Below are 23,839 nucleotides of genomic sequence, written 5' to 3' on the forward strand. Positions count from 1 at the left end.
AACTCTATATAAGAATTTAATTGACGAATTAAATTACTTAGGGGGTTTAAACATTTAAGTAAATATCCTTTAGAACTACATCAGAATAATTTTCGTGTTGCATGAACAATCAGGCTTAAATTCTGAATATTGAAAACTATGCATTTTTATTTTTTAATACAATTCAAGGCAACACAGAAAAAATACGGTCAATAATTTCGTGGCACGTTCCTGGGTGTAGCATTTGACACCAATCAAACCCAACTTTCATTTGAAGTGTTGTGAAATTATTTGAATAATGAATGAAATTGAAAAATATAAAACATTAAAAAAGTTCGGACGTCAACTCTTTTGTTTTTATTTTGAGGCACTTGATATTCATGTAGCAATCTTTTTACATCTTTCTAAAAATCTTTTGTTTCTACTCATATTCATATTCATATTCATATTCATATTCATATTCATATTCATATTCATATTCATATTCATATACTTTATTGAACAGGTTATACTGTAAGATACAATCTTGATTTTTGACAATTAAAAACATGTGTTTAAGAAATTTCCGGTAACATTCTTCAAGGGTAATAAAACTACACTCGTAATTATTTGCTTTTTATGGTTCTAATACTTGTTTAAAGGTTTTGACTTCTGTAAATCAAGGCAAACATTTTTGGACTGATAGAGAACATTATAAGAAATTCATTGAATTATAAGAAATACTTGTATTTGAACACAGAACCTTAGTTTTAAGAAATTGATTATGGTCCACCAAAGAACCACTGTTAGACTAAATGATTTCAAAATATTTTAAAATATATACACAAAACTGATACAAAATGGCCTCACTCCGAAAAATGAGGCTGAATTTCAGGAATGAGGTTTTTATATATCCCTTACACATGGCACAAAATATCTTAGAGGGGTGAAAGGGGATCTAGTTAATTTATTTACAAAAAAAACTCAATAAATATTTTTTGAATAAGTTCTAGCTGCACATGGTAGCTCATGTAATTCTTGGTCCAGGCTAAAAAAAGATGACTTTGACCTTAAAGCCCTTCAAAAAAAAAAAAATTCGAAGTGAATATGTATTGTTAAATTGAGTGGAGCAACAGTCCGTTGGTAACTAGGGCCTATAGTGACTTACAACTCTCAACCATTCTTGCGAGTGCTGTTGTCAGGAATAAAGGGGACCTACAGTTTTAAGCCGAATCCGTACGGCTTGTTTAAGAAAGCACTTTTTCATGACAAGAATTACCCTTGGAATATTTATCAATTCCTCGCAAGAGGCAGTACCCGTGAACAAAACTTTAGATGGCATAGGCAGGGATCGAACAGAAGACCTCTCGCTTGACAGTCTTTCGCACAAATTATCATGTAACGGGTACTATATTTATTGTTGCTTGACTTAAACACAAAATGTTTGTTGTATTGAGGAACGAATGAGTAAAAGTAAACAACTCGCACTTTTTTCCACCAGCTATCCACTGTACAAAATTGATCTTGAAGTTGAATAACTAAAAGGAAATTACCAGCTTCAACTTTTCTATAGACATAGCTTACTACAAAACCAAATCAAAATAATCAATATACTCGGCTTGAACGCGCCCAAACAACTTGCCAATGCACCCCCCGCGTGCAATTTTAGCAACTCCAATCCAGAAATATTCGTACACACATGTTTAGAGTATCACATATACTTGTATGAGAGTCCTGTGTCCAATCATCGGAGACCCCCCCTGTGGAGAAATTTATTCTTATGGCAATCGACGACAACATTTATAGATTTAACCGAACAGAATAAATAATTTAAAATAAAAAACACAACAACAAAAAGATCACAAGTAACAATCCAATATGTGGTCTTTGATGATGGTTAAAGAAGTCTCCATATCTCGAAGTCTAAGTCAATCATAGAGGGAGAGAGAGTCCCAGAGTTCGTTGGGTTGTCGTATGGCGTATAGCGTATGGTCTGGTATAGTTAGTTGTGCCTCAAAGTCGTCATCGTCGCGCAGCCGCGCCGTGTTTGTTTCGAGGCAAACGCAATGCGCACCAAAAAAACAAGATATCATATGAATTCTATATTCCGCCTGTTCTGCCTCCTTATAGCTGCGTGAGGCCTAAGCCGTGTAGGGAAAAAAAGAAGGAGACTTCAACAGCCGCAGCCGGGCCCATAGTGCGAAAGAAAATGCGGATGAGGAAAATACTAGGATATCACAAAGATATCACAGAAAAACTGAATAAACACTAAAAAGACAACAACAATGGTCGACCACGACACGCAATATCACTTTTGCTTTTTGTTTTGTGGCGATCGGCTTTTTGTGTGTTTTGTTGCTTTGTTGTTTTATTGTTTTTTTGCTGTTGTTGTACGCAATCCTGTGTTTGGTACTATCCCGAAAGAACAAGTGCGCACGTTGGACAAACTGAAGTCTCAAGGCCGCTTGGTACGTCCGCCGTCGTCGGTTGGTGGCTACGATTTTAATTCGGTCGGTGGATGACGATGATCATGGACACCAAACATGACACACACTGGCTGGTTGGCCTGGCCGAACGGGCTGGACATTCTAGTGCTATGATCAGTGCTTTGCTGTGCTGTGCCGTGTGTGTTCAGTGAAGTGCGGTGTGTGGTGTGTACTGTATTGTGTGCTCATTAGACATTATGGAATTTTTATCAGATGATGATGATGGTTTTGGTTAGGTTATACCACGACGACGAGTCAATCTGTTCTCTGTGGCGATTGCATGATTGCTTGCTTGCGTTTGCTATGACTTCACATAGAAGAAGAAGAATAAAATGACCACCAATTGCCAATGTCGATATGTCGATGAGGTTGATGACGATGATGATGGTGGTGAGAGAGTGAAATGGATGTGTCTGGTAAGATTTCAATCAAAGGCCAAAACAACCTTACAACATGGCAGCAGATCAGTTGTCGATAGTTTTTCTTTCCTTGAGAGGCTTTTGCTCTATAGAACAATGGCTTACCAAAGATAACAAATGCATTACCTTTTGGTAACAATATTGAAGACGATGTGGATGATGATGATGACGATGACGACGCACGACGAGAAGATGACGACTTGAACCACAAGGAACTACACTATATAGGAGGATGTGGACAGTGACGACCTACTCAATTTCTTTAATTTTTATTGATTGTACACCATGGACACGTCTTTTTTGTTGTTGTTGTTACTTTTGTCTTCGACAATGGATGTATTGAAACGAAAGAACAAGTCTCAAATTGAGTGTGCGTGCCCACATTCCACTAGATCAGCAAAAATTCATCTTTTTTCCTGCTTCTTCTTCTTTGGCATTGTTTTTCCTAAAACAACAACAACACAACTAACGACAAACCACAAGAACCATGATGAAGAAGACAAGATGAGGAAAAGACAAGGAAGAGAAGAAGTCTCTAGAGAAAGATCATCATCCAAGTCATCATCGTACATTGAAATTTTAATAGCAAAAGGTTTGTTCCTAAACACAGACCAAGACGAAGCATCTTTTCTCTGACCATCATCATCATATCGGCTTTGCTCTTTTCTTGTCTTTCTTCCCTCTCTGTCTCCCTCTCTCACCATTTTCTGCGTTTTCATTGTCAGATCTCAATGCAACTTCAATGTTAAGTTTCTGCATGTTGTTTGTTGCCTTTTGTCTGTGCGCAATGTGCAATGATGATGGTGTCTTGTTGTTTCCAAAGCTGAAAACCTTTAGATGATTATGATGATGATGACGATGATGATGCTGATGATGATGATTATGATGATGAAGAAGAACTCGTGATGTTGTCTTTAATTCATAATTGCACATAGAGTGCAATTTTTAGCCTGAGTGATTGCATTTCAAAATTAGCTAAAGGGGTGGCGGTTAAAGGAAACAACACAAAACAAAACCAACAACAATAAAAGTAATATTGAAGAAGAACAAAAATAAAAACATAAGAACTCTTTTTTAAGACCATAAGATAAATACTAAATAAACGTTTGCCCGGATAAGCGATGTACCCATAAAGGCGGGGTTCTTTCGCATGTTGGACAAAATTGTCTAGTTAAATAAATGTATAGGGATAACCTTTACATAGCTGAGGATATAATAAAGGTTCGATGTGGTATCTATAGTGAATATACATACAATTTTATAATAGTGGGCAATAATCGTGGGTAGAATTGAAGGTGCTTAAGGGAAATACTATTTTAAATACAAACTATAAACGATACAAAAAGTTCGAACACAACTCTTTTGTTCTTCTTATTTTGTTGAGACATTCGTTATTGATAATGGGATCTTGATTATGACAAGGCTAATATTGTTTAAAATTTTTTGAAGGTGGATTGAATTAAACTATATGAGAGAGAGAAAGAGAGGGAGAGTGATTCGATTTTTATTCGAAAATAAAATAATTAATAACTAAGCTTATGTATAGTCTTTCAATTCGTTATTTTTTATGAAATAACCCTTTTCTTGGACTGCTTTATAAAATGTTAACATCGCATTAACAGAATTTTGACTGTTCTTAAAGTTGTATCATTTCTTTAATGTGTGATAGCAATACTTATCATTTAACCGTAGTAAACTTAAGTTACAAAACGATGTAAATTAAATTAGAAAAATCATATTAAATTTAGATTCACACTTTTAAAAGAAGTTATGCTATTTTAGCATACAAACTACGAAAATACTGTGAAAAAATCGATATTAATTGAGATAAAATTGAAATTGCTGGTTAAGCAAAATGAAGTGTCATTGGGCCTATATTTGTTATTAATTTATTAAAGTACATATAAACACAAACACTGTTTCGAAATAATGAGCAACTTTTTTTAAATACAGAGTGTCAGCAATAGCATCCAGCTACTTAGAATTTTTAAACAGCTGGTCTACCATTAGGTAGTGATATAGGGCCTCTATTCTTCATTAAAATATTTAAATACACAGTAATGTTTCCAAACTGTGACATTAGATCCATTTTTATTAAATGAAGAGTTCCCGCACTCGCATTTAGACATTTTAAACAACTGGTGCACCACAAGAGAGTGGAATAGGACCCATATTTGTTATTAAAAAGTTCCAGTACATAAAAATACACTTGTTTCCATTTAAAGAGATAAAGTTGTTACTTACTGCATGTTTTGGTGCATTGTGAAAATAACAGAAAAATGGAAACGCTTCCAAAATGTTGTGACTTTGAAAAGAGCGGAAATAAAATAATAGATCAAATGATAAAAGAACAAAAAAATAATATTTTGTGATTTAAAAATATTTGCTTTGTGTCCATTACCACCCCCTTGAATTTATGCTTACACATATTTAAATAAATTCAAAACTAAGTTTGACCTTTTTCATTTTGTCAAAATTGTCTTAACATTGATCACAACAAGAAGATCATATTAAAGAAATAGTTTTACAAAATATTGGATATAAACTTTTATGAAAACTTACCCAACAACGGTTATCAATCCTGTTTGATTATCGATAGCAAAGAGCCATTCTGTTTCATTTGCCAACGAATATAATATCCTTGCATTTCTATCCCAATCAGCATCATTTGCAGTCACTTTCAATACCGACGAACCAATAGCAATATCCTCGGGAATATTTGCAATATATTTAGTTTGTTCAAAACGTGGATCATTGTCGTTTTGATCCAATACCGAAACCGTTATATTACAAAGGCCCTGATATGTGATGGGTGTACCACGATCTTGGGCTTGAATTTGCAATGAATACCGTGAATGTTGTTCACGATCCAATGAGCGTGCTGTTAGCTCACCCGTATGCATATCGATGCTGAACTTATTTCCCAAGTTACCGCCTGCAAATTAACAGAAAAAGAACAGAAAATAAAATAGTTAAATATATTTTTGTTTGTTTAAATAAAAAAAGAAATCAAGAGAAATTGCATTGAAAACAAAAAAAAAAAAAAACAAACAATGGAAGGAAGAGAGTTTTTGATTCCATTTTTGGTTAACATCACACTTCTTCTTCTTCTCCTTCCGTTGAATCCGTCAGAAAAGTCTGTTTTGAGTTTGGATTTTTTCACACGAAATATATTTTTATATCAAAAAATAAAATGCTAATGAACTCACCAATTATACTATAAACAATTTCACCATTAGCACCCTCATCCAAGTCTGTAGCGACCACAGTATGAATGACCGCTAAATCACTGTTTTCTGGCACTGACATCCTATAGCAGGAGTCCGGATGAAATTCAGGTGCATGATCATTAACGTCAGTTATTTTAATGACAATTGTTGCAATGTCAAATTGTTCACCATGCTGAGGAGGTTGTGACTCGGCAACGGATGTGACATGAGTTGATTGTGCTGTGTCTGATATTCCTATGCCTGCTCCTGCTCCTGCTGTTGATGTTGCTGATGTTAATGTTGTTGCTTGTGATCGTTGTATGGCAACACTTGGGGCACGATTCGTTTCAAATACATAGATTGGTATCGTGTATTCATCTTTGGTCTCACGATCAAATTGTCCTTGCGATTTGACGGTACCACGATAAGTATCCACAATAAAGTGATTATTAGCAACACCTAATGGGATTTTATATGTTAGATTTGCTGTTTTGGAAGAAAAAGAATAAAAGAAATGAGAAAAAGATTCAAAAGATTAGTATTTTCGATTGAATTTGAAAAATACAAAATACAAAAAAAAATTGTAAAATACTTTATAATAGGAATTTTTGCATAACGAGCATTTATGTTGGTAACATCATGGCTGCCTTTGGAAGTGAGTTTGACAGCGAGAAAACGTGAAGTAAAAAATAATTTCTTAATAACTTTACGAGGAAATTCTATTTCAAAGTACAAGTTTCCAATTATGGAACCTTTTTTTTTATGTAGAGGAATGTTTCCCAAGTTGCATTCCTTTAAAGGAAATTGTTTTAGAAATAATCATCGACGTTACTCGTGTGTTGTTCAATAGAAACTCTATTAGTTGAAAACGTTTATTTTTTTTTTAATATTTTCTATTGGCAAAGATGATCGTTTCGAAAATATTTGGAGGAATGAGATTTTTTACACAAACAGAAAATAGCAAAGAGTTAAGAGGTGATTCTTCAAAATGACACCTTTATCAGTCACATTAAAATATTGATGATCGATATTTAATGATGATTTAAGGATGCATGAAATGAAAACTCTAATAAAGTTGTTTGATGTATGAAATTTCACCCCCCTTTCCCATCAACACACAGGTGTGAATAAATATTTAGAATTCAAAAATACGAAAATTTAATGGTAAGGAAATTAGGGTATTTTTAAGAGGCAAACAAACTTAACCCTGGATTTCACGATGTCCAAAAAAAATCAAATGGGGTGGCGCAACAGTCCGTTGTGAACCAGGGCCTAGTGACTTACAACTCTCAACCATTCCTGTGTGCGAGTACTGTTTTCGGGAATGGAAGGGACCTACAATTTTAGGCCGAATCCGAACGGCTAATTTGAGAAAGCACTTCTTCATGACAAGAATTACTCTTGAAGGATATGTCAATTCCTCGCAAGAGGCAGTACCCGCGAAAATTATTTTTTTAAATTAAGATGGCACAGGCAGGGATTGAACCCAAGACCCCTAGCATGACAGTCCAACGCACTTTTTTTTTTTTTTTTTCCAAATTCATTTTTATTTATTCAATCCTTAACCTATCTTAAAGCTAGACAAAAATTCATAAAACTAGCCTAATTATCCATAACTTACAACTAACTTAATGGTCCCATACGGACACTCTAAGCTAAACTATAACACTTAAAACTAATGCCTTTCGGCCTTAAGATCTATTTTACTTCAATTTAAATTTTATTTGTTTTGTTTTTATTAGAAAATTTTGAAAAAACTAATATCAATAACCTTTTTTATTTATTTTTACTTACAAACTACTTAAAATAAGGTCCTTAAATAAAACTTAAAAACTAACTTAAACTACCTATTCTACCTATAAACTACTTAAAACTAGAACAACCACAGCAGCAAATCTAACTATCTAACATTTTTGTTTTTTATATTTCGTTGTCTTTTTTTTTTTTTTTTTATTTTTATTTTTTTTTTTTTAATGTTTTGTAATGTGTTTTTTTTTTTTTTTTTTTAATTTTTATTTTTTGTTTTTTGTTTTTTTTTTTTAATTTTTTTTTTTTTTTCGTGCCACCATGCCTATTCTACTTAAAACTAAACCCTAAAACTATAAAACAAGTATGTAAGCCGGCCAAGGCTTAAAACCCCATCCCGACTACCCAATATCAAGTGCCGATTGAAGCCACCAAAACTGGTTCTCCTGCTTCACCCTATCAGTTCGGTCCCGTTCGGACACAGCCCTACTGAACCGAAGGAGCTCCGCTCCACCTTGTGCCAAGACGTCCCGATTGTACGGGAGTCGCCTATCTACGGTTCTTCGTCTGACGTGGTAGATTAACGGGACTGCCAATCTATCCTGTATCAGACCGCATTTGTCTAAAAAGAGGAATGCCTCTGGTGGAATGAACCCGCTCAAGCGTGCACTTTCAAAATACTCGTCGTTCGGATAGAACGCCCCGAAAATTAAATTGTTGGTCGAAGACATAGCTCTTGCAATGTGACCTCGAACGAGTTTTATCACGAAATTGTCAATTCTGTTGATTCGAGCCCCGTTGTACAGGACCTCGTTGGAATAATAATGCACATAAGAAGATTCGGCTGTTCGATATAAGCCGGTACAGCGTCGTAAACACTGCCGCTCGAACACCCGAAACTTCTCCATCTGAGAAGGGGCAACGTTGAACCACACAGGACAACCATAAACGATCATTGGCCGTATGAGGGCCATGTAGCAAATTACCTTCACTCTGGGGTCAAGCCGACTGCTAAAAAACAGCCGTTTCGTCAGAGCGAAGGCTCCTCTGGCCCTGGTCAGAGCAGCATTTATATGTCTGTCGAAATATAAATACTGATCTAACCAGATACCGAGGTACTTCACTACACTTTTGCTCGCTAATGGCTGCCCGTGAAGATCAACGATGACCATCTTGCGCCAATTCTTACACGTATCCCTCGTGGCCCCAGCCAACGGAGTCCGGAACAGAATTGTCTCTGACTTCTGGACATTTATTTTCAGTTTCCAGTCGTCGCAATATCGCTGAATCTTGTCGAAATCACGCTGCAAGAGAATTCTAATAACCTCAACCCTTCGGGCCGTTCTGTACGCAATTAGATCGTCGGCGTACGCAATTGCCTTTGTAAGACTACCTATCAGATCGCTGGTGTAAATGCTAAAGAGAATCGGCGAGTTCACCGCTCCCTGTTGAAGACCATTTTTAATTGAGAATGTTGTGGTAGAAGTTACATTGCCACTCTTGACAACAAACTTTCTACCGTTAAGCATATCATAAAGTATATACAACAATGGCTTGTTTATTCCAAGCCTGCTCAGTTTTAGGTAAAGACCCTCTAACCATACGGTGTCAAAGGCCTTTTCCAAATCAACCAGAACAGCACCTGTGCATTGTTGTTTTGATTTATTCCATTGGATATCAGAAACGAGTTTAGACGCAGCATGAATTGTGTCATGACCCGCCTTGAACCCGAACTGTTTATCCGGAATTATTTTGTTGTCCGCAGCCCACTTAGTCAGAGCCCTATTAATGATCTTTTCGAAAACTTTGCTGATGCTCGGAAGAAGACTTATCGACCGAAGATTTGACGGGTTGGAGTTGTCCTTTCCCTTTTTCGGGAGAGGATGAACCACAGCGGTCTTCCAATGCACTGGATAATATGCATTATTCAGTGCATTATTGAAGAGCGTGGTGTATATGTCAATTGCTTCCATCGGTAAATGTCTTAGTACAACGTTGGATATACCATCGACACCTGCTGACTTTTTGTTTTTTATTGAATTGAAGATGAGCTGAAGCTCAACCTTCGTCACTAACAAGGGACTTGGTCCCGTTTGCTCGGCGATTATGGCATTTGCCAAGGAATCGTCATTGAACCGCATGAAACCGCGGTTCTCAGATCGCCATTGTGTCATATCATTTCGAAGGTAAAAGTGATTAAGTAGGGCTCTGTTTTCCAGGTCGTGGTTGGGGCGAATGCTAACATTCACCTTGTACACTTGCTGGAAAGCAGCTCCCACCGCCTCCACTTTTTCCTTCGGATCTTCAATTATATAAAAGTCATCGTCAAAGATGGCTTCCTCTGGATCTATTTGCGCTGTCCTTAGTACGTTTCTGTTCTCTTCAGTTCTTTGGAGTTTAAGACACGGAAGGTCATTATCGTTTTTTTTCCTGAATATCTTGTTGATTTTGGGGAACATACTAGGGTCACTCGAATTAACTGACCGGATCTTGCGGTCCCAGTACTTGTTAATTGATAGCCTGTAGTTCTCCTTAATCAACAGATTGACATTTTTTATTGACGATTTCAGTGTCCTAACCTCCAAGTCGCGTGGGTCTGTAAGTCGTCTGTGCAAGTTTTTGAGTCTGGTCAGTAAGCCACTCTTGTGCCTACGTAGTGCGTCAATTGTCGCGTTTCTGTAAGCGTCCATTTGGTCCCGTTCTTTGTACTTTGGGATTGTCCGTTCCATCGTTCGTTTTATTGTTTCGTCCATCTGTTGTAAGTGTTGGTCGATTTCTGTATTTGTCAGGTTTCTGTTGTTTGGTGGGGCTATGTCACTCGAACGAAGTTCTCTCGCTAGGGAATTGGTGAAACGAGGCCAACGCATCTTACTGTAATTGTAAGAATGCGTTGGAACGTATTCCTCCAACTCCACGCGTTCGTTCGGAATCTGCATTACAGCAGCCAGTCCGCAGTGATCACTGTCGTACTCGACTGTCTGTAAACAGTTTCGCGGGTGATTACCCACTTTGTCTGAAACTGTCAGTCTGGTGTCGTACAGCAAAAGGTCCAGAAAGGAGCCGCTTCTTGGATACGATGGCCTTTCAGTAGCCAGCAGGTCGACGCCATATTCAACGCTGTAAAGATTCATCAAATTAAAAAGATGATTACCTCTGGGATTACTATGTTGATTTCCCCAATCTTCATGTTTTGCGTTCAAATCACCGGCCAAGATGAAATAGTTTTCTTCCAAGCTCAGTTTCAGTTCCCTAAAAAGAATCTCGAGTTCTGAAGCAAAGTAAGTGACCTGCGGAGCTCCAGCCGCATAAGCCGCAATCATATACATCCGCTTCCCTTGAGAGAGAGAGATGCATACAACGCAAACTTCTAGCGTCTGGAGCTTTCGCAATTCATTGTTGTATATTACTTTATAATTAATGCCTTTTCGTATAAAGAGAGCGACACCGCCCCCTTGAGTGGAGTCGGGCCGGTCTCTTCTTACGATATTGTAATTTTTATGAGTCAATTTGTGTTTGTGGTTTAGCTTAGTTTCGCTAGCCATAAACACATCGGGACTGTAGTCTTTCAACAATTGGAACATATTGGCTCTTCGTTCAATCCTAATCAGTGAATTTACATTCACAGCTAGGACTTTTAGGCGCGTCTCTGGCAGCGCGCCCATTATGGTCTTAATTGCGCCAGGCCAGGCAACAAAGAGTAGAGATGATCTACCCTTTTGCCTTGCTCCTTTATCTGACTTTGCAGTCCTGTTAGTTGACCTTGAATGCTCAACAACAAGGCTACAATGTCAGGCTGCACCTCTGGTGCCTTAGGCACAGGGCCCTTTGGGGCAACCGTTGGTGGAGCCTGTCTCGTGTTTCCACTCCCTGACACCATTTGGGCGTAAGAGAATTTGGGATCCACGAATTTTTGTGTTGGAGCCTGTCGAACTGTTCGACTTTTTTCGGCTTTTTGACTGGCCTGTTTTTGCTTCATTTGTTGGACCTTAGGGCAACCCCTATAGTTAGCCGGGTGCCCTTGGTTTCCACAAAGGACACACTTGAGCAGGGTCAAATCCTCAACCCGCTCATTCCCCAGCTTACATTCTCCTACTTTGTGGGTTTCTCCGCACCTGACACAACGCAACTGCATATTGCAGTTGGCATTGGCATGGCCAAACCTCTGGCAGTTAGTACATTGTAAAATGCCGTCGTGCCTTTTTAATGTATCCCAGCGTGCAGTTTGATAGTCGAGAGATGTGATATTCTTCAGACTATCAAAACTGCTTTGGGGCGATAATGTTACCAGGAACATTGGCAGCCTATAACCCCCTCGTCTTGACTTCACCGTAGTGAACGGCTTGACCCCGATAAAATCGAGATCGTCCGTGGCTTTTTGACGGAGCTCAGCTAAGAGCTCCTCTGGTTCCGTGCAGGAACTTATGCCCTTCAGAAGGACCGTCTGGAATTTTTCGCTCTTAGGCGTATAGCTGAAGAACTCAGCGGTGGCCTGTTTCAGCACTTCTTTAAGTAATTTGTATTCGGCCAGTGAGAAGCACTGTACCGAATACCGCTTTTCTTTTTCATTCAGAATATTGATTAAAAATTTGCCCTTAGTGGCCGACTTACATACCTGTTTCAAGTCTTGCAGGTCAACCCGGTAGGTCCTAATTGGTGGCACCTTCTCCTTCTTGGGCTGTGGTTGTTTCTGGTGTTGCTGCTGTTGTTGCTGCTTCTGCTGCTGTTGTTTCTGCTGCTGCTGTTTCTGCTGCTGTTGTTGCTGCTGCATTGCTTTACTTGAGGTTGATGGGCCCTCAACATTTGGGCCTGTGACTGCTGCTGGCTTCTTTTTATTTTGCTCCGCTCCTGTGTTTTTGGGAGCGGGCTTATGTTGTGGTTGTTTTTGCTGCTGTAGTTGTTGTTGCTGTTGTTTTTGCTGCAGTTGTTTTTGCTCATGTAGCTTTTGCGCTGCCTCTTCTTGTCGGCGCGCCTCTTGTTTGTGCTTAAGTGCACTGAGGAGGGGCTCTATTTCTTCCTTGAGCTTATTGAGACTTTGCTCGAACTGGCTGATGGCTGCCTGTTTGGTTTGCAGGGCCTGCACCAGTTCTATTTCATTTTGGAGGTCCACCACTACCTCCAAAGCCTTCGTTGTCGGCGGGACTGGCTCTGGCTCCGATAGGATTAAATCCATATTCGGAGGCCTGAAGAGCCCCTCTCCACCTTCAGACACGTATTCAGTTTTTTCAGACTCTGCGTAGTCTGAAAACTCGCTCTCGGTGGTAACTCCTCCTTTACCACCCTCCATTTCTTTCCGCATGTCCCGCCGCTTAGCAGAGTTGGCCCTCTCCACTTTGTTTGGGCTATGCTTTTTTAATTTTCTTTTTTTGATAGTTGCTGCTGCTTCTATCCAGTGGTCTGATGTTTGACCAGATGTTGTTGCTGTTGTTTGTGGTGCTGTTACTGGCACCACCGTAATATCGCCTGATGTGTTGGCCGAGGTATCTTTCGATACCCCAGCTTTCTTCTCCTTAACCATTTGCTTCTCTTCCCAATCGATGAAATCAACAATTTCTCGATTATGAAAAAAAGCAATAATATTTTTCGTCGACTCCGCCCGGGATTCGAACCCACGACCTCTGGATTCGTCTGCAGACGCCACCTCCACTGAGCTACCGATGAATTTAAAAAAGTTGTGGCAACTTGCCAACTTTAGATTTCCTAACACACTTTGAATTGTTTTACTTGAAACTAAAATAAAAATAGCACTTCTTCACACTTTGGAAGTCCAACGCACTAACCATCATGCCACGGGTACTACGATGTCCAAAAAGGGTTCTTAATTAATGGTACACTTAAGCTCTCTCAAAAAAAGTTGATATCAATTTTGTACTTCCACATTGTCGTGCTTGTGGAACTATGTGGAACGTAAGGAACTTTTAAAATGCTACGTATCCTAAGTGCTTTGAAGAGTAACCTATCAATTTTACAGCTATTCATTACGTATATTTAAGGACTTTATCTCATCTTTGTTATTTTAGTCATTATTTGTTGTGATGTTCCTTTTTTACTAGATTCCACAAGCTTTCACTTGCTTATTTGGACAGTAAGAAGTAAGAATTATATAAACAATGTACTGATTCCAATTTACTTCTATACCTTCAGTTTAGCAATAATGTTAATTTGTTAACTATGATGTGTCGTATTTAATTTGTATGAAATAGAAATCTATGTAAATAAGTTCCACTAGACTCCACAAGGTTCCACAAGCTAATATAAACCAGAAGTAGTTGTATAAAAATGTTGGAATGTACTTTTTTTTTTAAAGTTCTTGAGGTATGGTTTTAATTTAAAATAATTTCTTACTACAAACTTTATTCACTTCAGTGAAATTACGTTTAATAAAAATAAATACGCTGATTTCGCCTCGATTAAAAATTATTAAGTTTTTACTCATAAACTCTTCTGTTTCTTCTCTGAGTTTTTAAAGTTATTTGTATCGAGTTTTCGCTATTATCATTTTAAGTGATCATCAAATCAGCCATACGTAAACTATAATCGAGCGAAATAATACTACTTTTTTTCAAATTCATCCTTATGTGAAGTGTTTATGTATATTAACTTATTTTGCTTTAAATAAGAGCTTAACATACCACTAGATCTTTAAGAATATGAATATAAATTAAAAGAACTATTTCACAGTATTTCACGTGAAATTAAAGTCAATACTATCAGAATATGATAATTTTAACAGATTGACAATTTGATGGGAAAAAAATTAAAGAATTATTAGCAAATAAATTTCTTGAAATCCTTGTTTTGTGAAATTCAAAGAACAAATAATTTAAATTTTGTTCTTATATCACTTGACTCTATTTTATTCCACCTTCAAAAAGCTTTAATTGTGGAAAATCTTCACTTTTGTTTTAATTTTTTTAATCGATAACTAAAATAACTTGAAATTTTCACAATGTTGTTTTATTTTAGATCAAGATGTTTTACGTCTTAGGTGAAATATAAATAATTTCTTTTTGTACAAAGTGCAAAAGTGAGCAAAGCAAACATAAGAAACGGCTTGAGTTTTAGAGGGAAAAATAAAAAGTTGTGAATTTCGCGGAAAGTTTTTGTTCATTTGACTTTTTATTTCAAAAAGATACATTGTTTAGGAATATTTAGTTTTACTTCGGCTGCTTAAATTTCAAATGAATTTTTTTCATTTCACTTCTTGAAAGGTCTAATTTTTTGGAAATCTTCAGTTTTGTTCCATTTTAACAGTGAAAGGATCAATTTTGTAATATTTTCTTTGCTTGGATTTTCTATTAAATAAAATTAAATTTCACAATAAGTCCTTCATTTCGCTTAGTGTTAATTTTAACCTCCATTTAAATCACCTTAGTTTCAGAAATTTATAGTTTAGTCGCACCGAATAAAAGCCTATAGGGCTATTTAAAAAAATTAATTCCATCAATAAGAAAATGTGTATTTTTATTCCTTTTTGCAATTTCTACCATTTAATAAATACAATTTTCTCACAAACTTCCTTTCAACCTTGTTCTAAGTTAAGTAGGAAGCTAAAGATTAGACCCATTGAAAACAAATAAAAAAAGTTAATAAAAAACCAACCTTGCACCCAAATGGCATTCATATAAGAAGCCAACGCGCAACAAAAAAAAGTATCTATAGGTAACTTGCTATCTAGGTAGCTAGCTTAACCTGTCCCTTCAATTTAAACAGTGATGATAAAATATTGGTTCATTGTTTTGCCACTGTCATTAATCGCATTTGTGGTTTAAGAAAACACAAAAAACAACAAGAAAAACACGTTGTTTCAACTTTATAACCAACCCAATGGTATGCAAAAATAATAAAAAAAGGTAAGCTGAAAAAATAAATTCTTAGCAAGTCGGCCTTAAAGTTGACATAAAATAAAATAAAATCAAGCAAGTTTAGCTATACGACTAGAATATATCTATAAAGTTGCTATAAGCTATACCTGTAATGTAGTCTTAAACTTCTATTTAGACTTTATTGTGTAGGTCGTTAAGTGAGCTAGAAAAATTATTGTCAATATCATCAAAGTTCAAAGTATGCAGACTGCAAAATATTGTGAAAAAGAAGTCACTGTCAACAAGTTGTGTTCCTGCTTTGTTGTTGAGTATTGATGACAAGCTGGTGTAGGCAAGAAGTGACTTCTTTAAGGAAGCTATGTGACAGTTAAGAGGGTCTTACTTCCTGAACTCACATCTCTCCTTAAAATTCAATTTCCCACGTAAAATTAACAACGTCCTTGAGTCTTTAGACGTCATGATCTTCCAAAAAGACAAGTTTGAAAAATTGTCAAACAAGTTGCTAGCAAAATGATAGCACGTTAAAAATAGCTCAAGCACAAAAAACACTAAATGTCAAGTTGTCCACACTCATTTAAGGACGATAAATACTCTTGTTCGTCTAACTAAGTCGTGTTTCTACTAAAGACAAAAATTAACACCGCAATCACACGCGGAACAAACATTAACTATATTGATCGCATCACTGATGGCTTTGAACTTGCTCAATCTGCCCACATACTATACTTACTGTATGTGTGCTTCTGGGCAGTGTCCTTAAATGCAATACAAAAGAGCTCCTCTCAAAGTCCACATCTTTTAAGTCACATTAAAGTGAAGTGAAGGTATAAGAGGCGATCTGCGATTAATTACTATTTTTGTCACCATTTGACTTCAGTCATGTTTGTTTCTATACACAAAAATATACCGTCTCTAGAGTCTTGAGATCCAACTCTTAAACTTCTTATATCGGTTTGAAGGTTTGTGAAATGTGCAACGTATGCAGATTGAAAAAAAAGGAATGAAGTGTGTATAGACCAATAAAACATTTAAACATTTTTAAACCAGGGCTAATAATATCAAACTAAAAGGGCTTGAAGTCTTTTAATTAGCACTTGTTGTTGCATCTCAGACAACACTTTCTGGGCTGGGATGTGTCGAGTTGATGATGATAAAGAATAAGAAAAAGTAGACGACGAGCGACGATGACAACGAAGGAGGAGGTTTGAAGAAGACAACATTCGAGACACAAAACGGACCGACACGGCGACGCGACGCAAGAAGGACGACGATGACAACAACGCACAGCACACAACGCACGACGTCGGTCGACGACGTCAAGCGAAGACCGACGACGACGACGTATAAAGTGAAGTGCGAGAAAATAAGAATCAAACAAATAGTAACATCAAACACTTAATCAGCTACAACTTTGATTTATGTCAACTTAATACATTGTAGTGTAAGTTTTTTCTTCGTCTTGTTGTTGTTGTTGGTGGTTGATTATTTTACCACTGTATTTTTGTTCTTGTTGTTTTTATGAAGAATCGATCAAAAACAAAACAAAACCTTTAAAAAAATATACGACACTCTCTTGAAGGCGAAATTAATCGACAAGCAAATTAAATGGCAACGAAATAAGATATAAAGAAACCAACAAAGAGTCGAAGTTGTAATTTTTGAAGACCATTCAAACTGAAGAAGGACAAAATGCAGAACTCTAACCCAGAGTAAATGAAACTTAACAAAAACAAAAAGAAGAAGAAACCAAAAGGTGCTAATTAAAGATTTCGTTTCGTAAAAGAATTCCATTTCCTTCGAATAAGAAAAGAACCCAATAAAGTCTCCAAACTGAAACTTCTGGTTGTTGTAACTTAAGTATAAGAGAAGTTCGAAGAAAAGACTGCACGAAATAAAAATTTAAAAAGAACATACAACTAAAAGAACATTTGAAGATAACATGGAGCCCTTTGGATTTTAACAATAATTTCGTGTTCTGTCTCATATGAAGTTTTTCTTTTTTTTTCGCTGGGCATCAGACTATTTGTTGAACTTTTCAATTACAGTCAAAACTCTCTTTTTCGTAATCAACAAACAAAAATTACAAAACGCTTATTAACACTGTGATATTAGTTAACTAAGATCTCATTGATTACAATTGAGAATCGATTTATCAAATATTTTAACTTTAATATTGAAAAACTTTTTTTCGAGCTGTCAAATTCTAACGGCTGTAATCTTTCTTGCAAAAATTACAAATATATAAAACTTAATAACATTACGATTTGAAAATAAAAGCATTGTGTGGTTCATAAGTGAGTTAAATTACTTAATAGTTGGTCTTCAAGTTTAAATTTTGATAATCGTATAAAAAACGACTAGTGAACACGTCTTTGCGTTGCTTCATAACAATTTTTTTTTTAAGATCTTGTTATGGTCAAATTTTGTGCTATCATTGATCTTTTTTGAGGAAATAATACAAATTATTTTGTCCCTTAGCCTTTAATTTGTCTTATATTTGTTTTGTTGTACACAAAATTCATTATTCAAGTGAATTATGTAAAACAGGCTAAGCTATGTTTGTCGTTCAAAACAATGCTTAGATAAACTTAAAGATAAGAACATTAATTTGTGTATGGCCAAAAGTCAAATGAAATAAAAATGGGGCGTGGCAGTGGTCAAAATTTACTTTACTAAAGTATATAGTTCTGCTGTTCTCAATTTTTTTTAAGTCCCATACATTGCTGTTTTTATTTATATTGTGGATCTAGGTCTAGACACCTAGAAGAGTCGCAATTGAGATGATATGACAAGATGAAGATAGGAGCCTAAACTAGGTAAAAGTCATTAAAAAACGACGCGACACCGAGACTGTGCATTTTGGACGAAAATTTGATATAATTCTCCTTGATCAAGTAGTTATCTTCACTTTTTAGTTTTTATAGTTTCGGCACACAAAGTTTTATTTTAAATTTCAAATTCAAGAAATGTGTTTTTAAACCAACATTTTTCAGATTTAAGATTTTAACTCCAGAAAGGTGTCAAAATATGGTTTGTTTTCTCCATGCATTGAGTATTGAATTTTAAAATTTTATCGACTAATAGATATAACTGATAGCTAACAAAAGTAACTCATTATAAATCTATCCATTTTTCTCCATACTTGCATCATATTTTTTCAAGGTTAACATTAAGTTAAAACTTAAAAGCTTATTTAAAATTAATTAAAATTCAGGACCAAGAGGTGACTCAGTTAAATGAGACTGACACAATTCCCAAAAGCGGCTGAAATATTCAAGTCTCGTGGGCAAGGCTGTGGGTGTTATCACTTCAGTTGTTTTCTTACTGTTGGTTTTTAGAAAATAAAATCTGACAATATTAAAAAAAAACACTTAAGCAGTTCTGGAGCCTTATAAGTTGCATACATTTTATTTTGGTAATATTTTCAATGGCGAAAAATCTAACAATTTTTTTTCTTAGAATTGCCAATGCCTAAAAACCCTTATCGAAACTTTTATTTGTTGAAGATCAGAGGAATTTCATTAAGAAGCAACGCAAGTACGGGTTCACTAGTGTTTTCATACAAAAATTATAGGAATCACGTTCTGGATAGAATTTAAAGTGAATTATTTGATTTTTGGTTAATCTTTATGTGAAAAAATCTAATTTACAAAAATGTTTGAATCTTCAAAGTGAAGGTATAAAATTTATCACTGCATACTGAAGACAGTCCTTCTCCCTGCATTGCCTAAAATGCAGCAACAACACCAAATGTTTTCACCTTCCATGATGCATCGTTACCAACCTTGTCTCTAATTAAAAGCTAACAAAATGATAATTCTTTAAAGAAATCAAAAAAAATCAAAAAAGAAACACTTACCACCATTAAAGGACTTAGCGCCTACACTAAAGACCGGAGTTCCTGATGGCAAATTCTCAGAGATGTTAAAACGATAGACAGACTGCAAGAATCGCGGAGGATTGCTCGTTGTGCCATGGACAAGAATTTGTAAATTCAAATGCGATTGCTTCGAGTGTGGACTTCCATGATCACTGGCACTGATCACCAAATTAAATTTATTGTTCCCCTTATGACCACCATTACTATTGCTGCTACTGCGACTTCGACTTCGATGGTCTCGATTGAAACGATTGTTGGTGCCATAGATGCCATTAGCATCGTCATTGCTATTGGAACCACTATTACCAATCATCTGTGGCAGTGGCTTGGCCAATTCGATGAAACCAGTCTTTGAATCGATCCTAAAACGTCCATCTTCATTACCGCTAAGTATTGCATAGGTGATGTGTCCATTATCGCCAGAGTCCTTATCAGTAGCAACGACGTGTGCCACTAATTGACCGACTTGTGTTGCGTCACTCAGTTCTATGATGGTGTCGCTTCCTCCGGCTGGCGACACAAAAACTGGACCGTTATCGTTGGCGTCCTCGACGAGGATGCGAGCCGTTACTGTGCTATGTAGACGTTCGGTTGCGTTCGATGATTGGTCGAGAGCTTGTACAATTAGAATGTACTCGCTGATTGTTTCGTAATCAAGTGCAGCTTGTAGGGTCAGAGCACCGGTAAGTGGGTCCACTGAGAATAGTGATTGTTTTTGCTGCTGCTGTTCCTGATGATTCTGATTTTGCTGTTGGAGCTGCTGCTGGTCTTGTTGCTGTTGCAGTTGCAGTTGGTGGGAAGTAGTAGCAACATCGACGCCATCGGGACTCTGGCGCAACAACTTATACTGCAGTTCACCGTTGGTGCCGGTATCTGCGTCGGTGGCGGTAAAATTGTAGATTATCACTCCAATAGCTGTGCTCTCGCTGACGTAGATCATTATTGGATCTTCGGCCCACTTGGGTGGATTGTCATTCACATCGGCGATCTCGACTTTAACTGTGATTGCGCTGCTCTGTGGATTGTTGGAGGCGGTGTTGTCCAATGCTCGGATCTCCAATCGATATTCGGATTGTTGTTCGCGATCTAGTCGGCGGGCAACAACGAGGAAGCCGGTTTGGCGGTCCATGTCGAAGGCACCTTCGATGGTGTCTTTGGTGAGTGACGTCAGAGTGTAAGTTATGTGAAGTCCCGGTTCGGCGATCATGTTTTGGGTGTCACTACGTTCTGAGGGGCCAACTGAGCCAACTACATGACCCACTGGTACATCTTCACGGACCTAAAATTTATAAAAATAAAATAAAAAAAGATGAAGATTAGAGATGAGTCATTTTGGAATCTAGTGATGGGCAAAAAAAAGTTAAAAAAAGAAATATGGGAACGAATTCAAAAATATAAATTTTGTTTTTTAAGTCTCTGATGATGATGACTGCTGCACGTACGGGACTTATTTGCTTGTTTTTTTCTTGGTTTTGAGGTTCTTTAACGAGCTACCATTCTTTTGTGAAGTTATGATAATTTTAATGGTGATTTTATCTTTTTGAAGGAACAGCAGCACCAGCAACAGTCAACAGGAGCACAATGTGGGGGTTTGGTTAGAGTTTTTTTTTTGTTGTGTTCTCTTATTATTTGGGACAAACGCTTGGCAGAATTAATCTCTTATTCGGTGAGAGGCGACCGCTGACGACAACCTCGTCGTCGAAAATAACAACCACAATGACAATGACAACGACAACAAGCGACGCTTACATTGTCGGTAGCGGCGGCAGCCAGCGGCGTGGCGGCGGCGTTCGTCGACATCGTAGTCGTCTTTGGTCGGTGCGGCTCTGTCTTTTTACACAAAAATACCAAAGAGACATGAAGATGAGGTTTTGCATATTAAGTACAGAAACGGATTTGCTGTCCACTTTGGCAAGAAGGAACATAATTTTTTGTTCTGTCTCTCAAACAAGAAAAAAGGACAAGTTTTTTAAAATAAGAAAGTTAAAAACAGTCTTGTAGGTATAGATTTGGTGGTATTTTTTGTTTGTTGCTAGTGGATATATGAGCGGCACACTTGATTCTGGTGAGCTCTGTACCAGGTTCTTTCGTACACGAGAGAGGGGGGGGGGGAGTTGCGCATCGATATGGATGATGGTGTAGGGTATATGGATGCTTCTGTATGATTTAGAGCTGACGTGCAATTGGATTTTTGAATTTTATTTATTAAGTTTTTTTTAGGTTTTTGGGAAGATTTAGTTATTTTGAATGACATGCAAGTTTTGAGAGTTTCTTTTTTGTTTCTGTTTCTTTAAGTAATAAGTTATTTATTATTATTCTTAATGCAGTTTTTTTTAATAAGAAGGAGTTGATAAATTTAACAATTGGAATTTATTGCAAAAATTCATGTTTTGAATAAAAGTCTTAGTGCAAAGATTGAGAAAGTGTTAGAATTATTTATGTATCCGCTGTTGTTAGATAAAATTAAATGACAAAGTTATTTAAATACGCGCCAAAAGAAACAGGTTTAAATGTTTTGTCAAATTTGCTAGCTTGATATGCACTAGGCACATTGCTCTCGGAAATCTGTAAAACAAGGCCTTTGGACCTGTTTTCATGGCGAAGCTTTCCTAAGTTTATTTCAAATAAGCAGATCGAAAAAAGAACAACAAAAAAATCAAAATACTAATGACTAATTAACAGAAAATGATCTACCAATTAATTACCTACTAATATTTTTTTCTTTAAAAGTTTTTGTTATTATATACTTATCTACTGATGGGTCATATCACATGCGAATGTCCATCACTTTGATGCTGACTCGACAATTTTGTCGATTGTCGATTATTTGCTTCTAAATAACATACAATCATTTTTGATTAGAAATTGCTTTAAACAAGCTTTAACAAAACGTTCAGGTCACTTCTTTCAAAATAACATTGCAATTAAACCCGAATCAGCAAAACTTTAACGACCACTTTAAGCTCGCCCAAAACGAAGCTCTTACAACAATAAACTAGAACAGCTATTTGCAGAAAATTTCATATGAATGTATTGACTTATATTTAAAAGTATTTTTCGTCATAAATATTCGTTAATTTCCTTAAAAAATTGATTGCAAACCAACGCAAAACATAAATGAAACAAAAGAGCTGTTGCACAAACTTGATTTTAACAAAGTCATTTTTTAATACCTATTTCCTACACCTGCAGGGCTAAAGGTGTACAAATTCATCAAATTTACTTTAATAAGTTCACTTTTAAATAATTTTGGATCACATGCAACAGCAAGTTAAAAAGATAATCAACTCTCAAAAGAAAGCAGTAAACACAGAAACCCCTAATTTAGTGCCTATTCCAATTTTAAGTGTCTGTACATGTGTGTGTGTGTCCTATCAAAATTTTGTATAGCTTCTTCAATCGGATATACCAATAATAAATTACACTCGTTGACAACCCAAAAACCACTTTGCATTCCACACCTGTCCATCATATCATTTGCCCAGGTCAAATGAAGAATGACAAAGAAGACACAGTAACAAAATTAAAAGAATTCTTCGATATCATCATTCAAAAGAATTATATTAAAATATGTATGTAAGAAATAAAAAAAAAAATATATAAAAACACAATTACATGTCACAAGACATGTTAATTTAGCAAATTTACTGACAGTATCACGCGTCTTATGAAAACACAAACCATACAAAAAAATAACATTTAAATCCCAAGCCAACAGAAATATCACCGACGACGGGACATACGACGAGAAGCATTAAAATTATCATGGCATAAAATGTAGATACACATATAAGTAGATATTCAAAATTTAAATTGATGAAGTAATTCAGAGAATTTTCAAGTGTCATCATCTTCATTTGGTATTCTGTCTTTTTGTTGTTGTTTTCTACTTTTTTTTTGTGTAAGTTGATGACAGTTGAGGACAGGTACTTAATTTTAATTCATCAGATTGGCTTTTGTCCCAAAGGGGATTTTCGTGTCACCCCCAAACCTCGAGGTTTCTTTTTAATATACACAAATAATACAATTTCATAAAAGGTGGATTCTTTTTTAAGTTGAATATTTAATTGGTCTTTCATCGCGTACACAAGCTTGTTTGATTGCCCTGCTGCTGATACGCGTGTTGTATAAACGCAATTTTGATCCTAATCATTCAATGAATATATGTTTTGTCGCTCTTTTTTATTGTGTGTGAGTTGGCTCTGCTGAATATATATAAAACCCAGAGGACAGGTAGCCTGACAGAATAAAGTTAGGAAATCATCCCACGCAACTTTAAAATGCTCTCGAAAAACAATAAACTCTAATATTCAAAACC

General features: G+C 36.3%; 1 protein-coding gene across 1 annotated transcript in view; it reads right to left on the reverse strand.

The window, feature by feature from the left end:
* Positions 1 to 23,839, reverse strand: part of LOC129952828 (protein dachsous) — a 232,028-nt gene that overhangs the window by 12,592 nt on the left and 195,597 nt on the right. Inside the window, exons 9-11 of the mRNA XM_056065679.1 lie at positions 19,501 to 20,800; positions 6,073 to 6,558; positions 5,426 to 5,798 (exon numbers count right to left, since the gene is read on the reverse strand). Coding sequence (XP_055921654.1) covers positions 5,426 to 5,798; positions 6,073 to 6,558; positions 19,501 to 20,800 — 2,159 coding nt within the window. The remainder of the gene's footprint in view (positions 1 to 5,425; positions 5,799 to 6,072; positions 6,559 to 19,500; positions 20,801 to 23,839) is intronic.

Source organism: Eupeodes corollae, chromosome 3 (genome assembly GCF_945859685.1).
Source record: "Eupeodes corollae chromosome 3, idEupCoro1.1, whole genome shotgun sequence".
NCBI lineage: Eukaryota > Metazoa > Arthropoda > Insecta > Diptera > Syrphidae > Eupeodes > Eupeodes corollae.